Genomic DNA, 4549 nt, shown 5'->3' with positions numbered 1-4549 from the left:
CAAAAGAACTTTGTCCTGATGTTAACTTTCTCTGTAAGATCACAAAAGCACATACGTATGATTGACAATGTTAGTTTGTATGTCTATATGTACCAAGGCCTCAAAGAGTGTCAGTTCTTCATTTTTGCAGATAATTGAACTTTGATTTGCAATATTTGAACTTGAAGACGTGTTTGAGGGGATCTCCTTGTGGTCAATGCTTAAACCTTTTCAAGGAGAGTTCTTGCCAAAACCACAGGAGCTGTCTTCCTGAGGTAATAAACAGGTAGGGGTCCGCCAAACCCCCCGCCTAGGCACAGGCAGCTTTCGCAAAAAAAAAAAAAAACCACAGGAGCTGTCTTCTGAAGTACAGTTCTTACCACAATTATAGGAGATGCTAAAGAAGTTGACGGGTTGGCTGGTGAAAACAGAGTATCTTTTCATTTCGACAAGATGATTAATCAAGTGAAGGCTGATCTTTTACTGATAACTTAACCCATTTATACATCTTAAAATAGGAAAGAACCTAATAGAATAGGTATCGGAAAGAAGCATTCAAAATTAATTCTTAGTAGAAGCTTCAAACATCACCGAGGTATTTCTTGGGTAATTGTCAACATATTGGCTGAACAACGTTCTATAGAACTGCATATATTTTGACTATCTGGACTTCTGCATGTTGAGAAAGCCGGCATGTTAGGGACCGGCACACTATCTGTCTCATTTTTGAGCATTGACGAGACCTCCAGCATAGACGGCCTATCTTGCCATCTTTCTTGGACACATAACAGAGCGACTTGCATGCACGTCTTCATTTTGCATGTCGAGCTAGTATCGTCCAAAGATGGATCCATGAAATCAATGCTATTGTCATTTCTCCAAAGCTCGTATGCCTAACCAAATTCAGTGTCGAAATGTTAGTTTCTCCACATGATTACTATAGACATCAACCATAACGAACCAATTATCAGTCTCTTACATGCTGTAAAAGATTTATATTCTTGTGCACACCATATAGACATGATGTCTTCTTCCCACTTATGATCTGTAGTAATAGTACGCCAAAACTATAGACATCGTACTTTCTTGAGTATATTCCTCCTTTTACATACTCTGGTGGAACATAACCACTAAATTGCAAGAACACAAAAACAAAACATTAAGAGTGTAAAACGTAACTTTCTGTGTCTGAGAGCTTTTTATGAGTAATTCTACTTACTATGTTCCAATAATCCTGCGTGTGCTTGCTGCATTTTCGTCCTTCTGGAAAATTCTAGCTATTCCAAAATCTGATATTTTCGGTTTCATTTCTTTGTCCAGTAAAATGTTGCTAGCTTTCAAGTCTCTGTGAATTATCGTGACTTGTGAGTACTCCTGCAGATACAATAGGCCTTGAGTAACACCGTCAATGATCTGAACTCGTTTCTGCCAATCTAAGCACAACCGCTTTACCGGATCTGCAATATACTGACAATGTTGTGAAAGCAGGTATGCTTATTAGTGAATATAATTTGTGATGTTAAACGTCTCGCTCTGAAACGGATGTTAAATTTTCCTGTGTTGAAGGGTGTGATAAAGTGAAGTCCATTAGCTGTGCCTAAACATTAAAGTTCTAAAGCCCAACTCAAACTCATTTCTGTCAATCTAAGCACACGTCTTCAAAGGGCTTTGCAAAGATACTTCTATTGATCTCCTGCAATAAGAAAAGATGTCAATATATAGTAGAAAAGAGAGCGATCACTGACCAAAGAGGTACATATCCAAGCTCCTATTCGGCATGTACTCGTACACGAGCATCTGTTCTTCCCTTTCTGTACAGATTCCAAGAACTTTCACCAAGTTGACATGTTGTAATCTTGTTGTAAGTGCAAGCTCATTCTTGAGTTCCTCTGTCCCTTGTGTAGAACCTTTTGAAAGTCTTTTTATAGCAATCTGAAGTCCATTGTTCAATTCACCCTAACAAAAAAACATGCATAAGTAGTTGATTTAACATTGATTGCTATCGAAATACGATAAAATTTGTCGGTGTCGAAATGCTGAAATCTATTGCTAATAGCAAAGCAATAACCTTTGCATGGGCTGATGGAGCAACAACAGGCATAGCCGACAGAGACTTAAAGATAACATATTACCTTATACACAGATCCAAATCCACCCTCGCCAAGCTTGTTTTCACATGAAAAATTATCTGTTGCTGCTGCTATCTGAGTGAAACTGAAGACTTGCAGATTAGACCACTCTTTTGTTTTTCCTGAAGCTGCTTTTCCTTTCACTGAGAGAAAATTTAAAAAAAGAACAAACAAGAAAACAGTTATCCTCCTCCTTTCTTGGTGTACACAGAATGCTGAAATGTGGATTGGTACCTTTCGACATTATAAATTTTCTTTTCAGGCAGCATAGTATTGTCCCAAGTAGGAGAATGGCTGCAAATGTTGTCGATAGCAGAATCACCCGTAGTTCGTGTTTGAGGTTTTGATCTTCCTCTTCTTCTTTTGCTGTAAATGAGGTCATTAGAAATCTGTTCAGAACATTTTTTGTTTTGTTCAAGTTTGAATGTGTCTGTTTTGCACAATACATCCTAGTGATCCTTGTGCAGGTTGTCTAAATATGATTGAATGTATTATTTCCTACACATATAAAATATTCTTACAATCTCATCTTCTTACCTGTTCTGGAAAGAGTCCAATCCATATCGTCGTTGGGTACTTGAAACACACTGTAACCAAGAAGGCCCTTCTGCTTTGCATAAGAAACTTTAATCTTAACTACTTCTACATCATCGAAACCAATCCAGAACGAACCAATCTTACAGTAGTTCACCACATATGTGGAGTTAAACGTCGGTTGAACTCCGTAGCTGTTAAGGTACCACTTAATGTGTCGGTAGCTGATAGAGCCATCCGGAGTCATGGCCACGCCTTTTGCTGGTGCGCCTATTCCATAATCATTGGGGTTTACTAACGTCCACGCATATCCATGGTATGGCAACCCAAGAACCAGTTTGTTGGCAGGTAATCCTCTACGAATCCATTCATTTATCCCATAATCTGTACTTAGATTGCTTGATGGATCATATAAAGCAGCATGTGCTCCTGTGAATCTATCTTTTGATGGCAGATGATAGTCAAATGACAGGACATGCACCCAATCAAACGTTCTGCGTATCGCGTTTAGAGGGTAGATCGTGGATTCCATGACCGGCAAATATTTAGCTCCCATAGTCAATATCAAAGGTGAAGTATCAGTGTGCTTTGGTTCAGAATCTATAGCTTCTTTCCATTCATCAAGAAAACTTTCCATATTGGTCATATTGGCAGGTGTACTTGGAAAAACATCGAACAGATCGAGTCCCATGAATCCATGTTCCCTGGCGGCCGTTATTGAAGATTCAATGAACGCCCTCCTGCTCGATGATCGACTGATCATGTCAAAAAATGTTGAAGAGCTATTAGCTCCAGCCCAGATGGACAAAAGTGTCTTGGCCGACGGATTCTTTCTCCGAACAATCTCTGTGAACGTAGACATGTATGGTTCATCAGATGGTGAAATATTGATCTCATAACTCGATGTATTAATATGTGCAAAAGCGCAAACTAGATGTGTAAACAGCTCTGAGTTGATGTCTGGAACTGGAAATTCACTGCCTGAATACCAGTAACCTGATCTAATCCAAGTCTCTGCTTCAGAAAATTTGAGCAAAGAGAGGAAAAGAAGAAGACAAATATTGATCTTGAACATAGTTGAACAAGGAGCAGCTTTTTTAACTCAATGTCTCAAAATTGGGAGGTTTCTTCAATGATAATTCTGTTTACTACACAGTTGTTCAACGGGTGCAAGACTTTCCAGGTGACTGCTTTGAGCCGTTTCTCATTTCTCCGCCTACAGCTCCTATATTTCCGTTACGTGTACGACTCTTATCTTTGCACTTTATTAATACAAGCAGCGCCCATATCGGTTGCAAACAATGAGCTTGAGTGCCTTATAACTCTTAAAGGCCCTCTTTTTCCTAGTGAAGACCTTTTTAGGACAAAACCGTGTGATTGTACACGAAGTTAGAACTGATAATATCTCGCGTAATGGGGCACCGGTCGAATCGCAAGCCACATCAAGTATCTTATATTTATGATGTTGTAAAATCATAAAATTGGAGCCTTATTCATGTATGTATATATACAGAAAATTTTTACCCAAAATTAGATTTTGGTACTAAACTTATGCGATATAATTGGTTCAAGTCTTACCAAAACTTACCCAAGTTAAATTATTTGTGTGTATGTACATGTGTAGTTACAAATAGCTGAGGTGGCGGTAGGATCCGCTAAGACCTTAATCAAGAACTGATAAATTCACAAAAAGTAGAACAAAGTTTGGTGGATGATCCCTATTAAAACTTTTGATACTTAAATTAAATTCCAATATGAATATAAGATCGAGTTGAAAATTATACCTTAGAGTAAAAAATATACGTAGCCTTATACTTTGTAGCACCCATAAAGTTGGCAATGCAGGAAGCCACATGGCAAGCCGACAGTCCTAGGATCTTGTCATAATCATGAGGTCATATTAGTAG

General features: G+C 38.5%; 1 protein-coding gene across 3 annotated transcripts; it reads right to left on the bottom strand.

Annotated features, from left to right (window-relative positions):
- Positions 437–3834, bottom strand: LOC105162296 (receptor-like serine/threonine-protein kinase SD1-7). Of its 3 annotated transcripts, XM_011080301.2 has the most exons (7): positions 2646–3825; positions 2343–2474; positions 2112–2251; positions 1725–1935; positions 1199–1436; positions 959–1109; positions 437–872 (listed from the first exon to the last, which is right to left on the bottom strand). In XM_011080301.2, exons 1-7 carry the CDS (start codon positions 3715–3717, stop codon positions 567–569), a joined length of 2250 nt encoding a protein of 749 aa, XP_011078603.1. In that variant the 5' UTR covers positions 3718–3825; the 3' UTR covers positions 437–566. The 3 variants fall into 3 exon arrangements, 2 of the variants coding, with proteins under 2 accessions (XP_011078603.1, XP_020549597.1); XR_002287133.1 differs by lacking the exon at positions 437–872 and having other exon boundaries at positions 966–1109; positions 1199–1353; positions 2646–3833; XM_020693938.1 differs by lacking the exons at positions 437–872; positions 959–1109 and having other exon boundaries at positions 1244–1446; positions 2646–3834.

This window comes from Sesamum indicum, linkage group LG5 (genome assembly GCF_000512975.1).
Source record: "Sesamum indicum cultivar Zhongzhi No. 13 linkage group LG5, S_indicum_v1.0, whole genome shotgun sequence".
Lineage (NCBI taxonomy): Eukaryota > Viridiplantae > Streptophyta > Magnoliopsida > Lamiales > Pedaliaceae > Sesamum > Sesamum indicum.
This window is presented reverse-complemented; position numbering and strand designations above follow the sequence as displayed.

Bases quoted from the DNA above. Each gene is read 5' to 3' on its own strand.
- LOC105162296 (XM_011080301.2), bottom strand. From the start codon at position 3,717: ATGTTCAAGATCAATATTTGTCTTCTTCTTTTCCTCTCTTTGCTCAAA. The intron at 2,475-2,645 runs GTAAGAAGATGA...CCTCATTTACAG, and splicing joins TTGGACTCTTTCCAGAACAG to CAAAAGAAGAAGAGGAAGAT. The intron at 873-958 runs GTAAGAGACTGA...GAATTTGGTTAG, and splicing joins ATATAAATCTTTTACAGCAT to GCATACGAGCTTTGGAGAAA.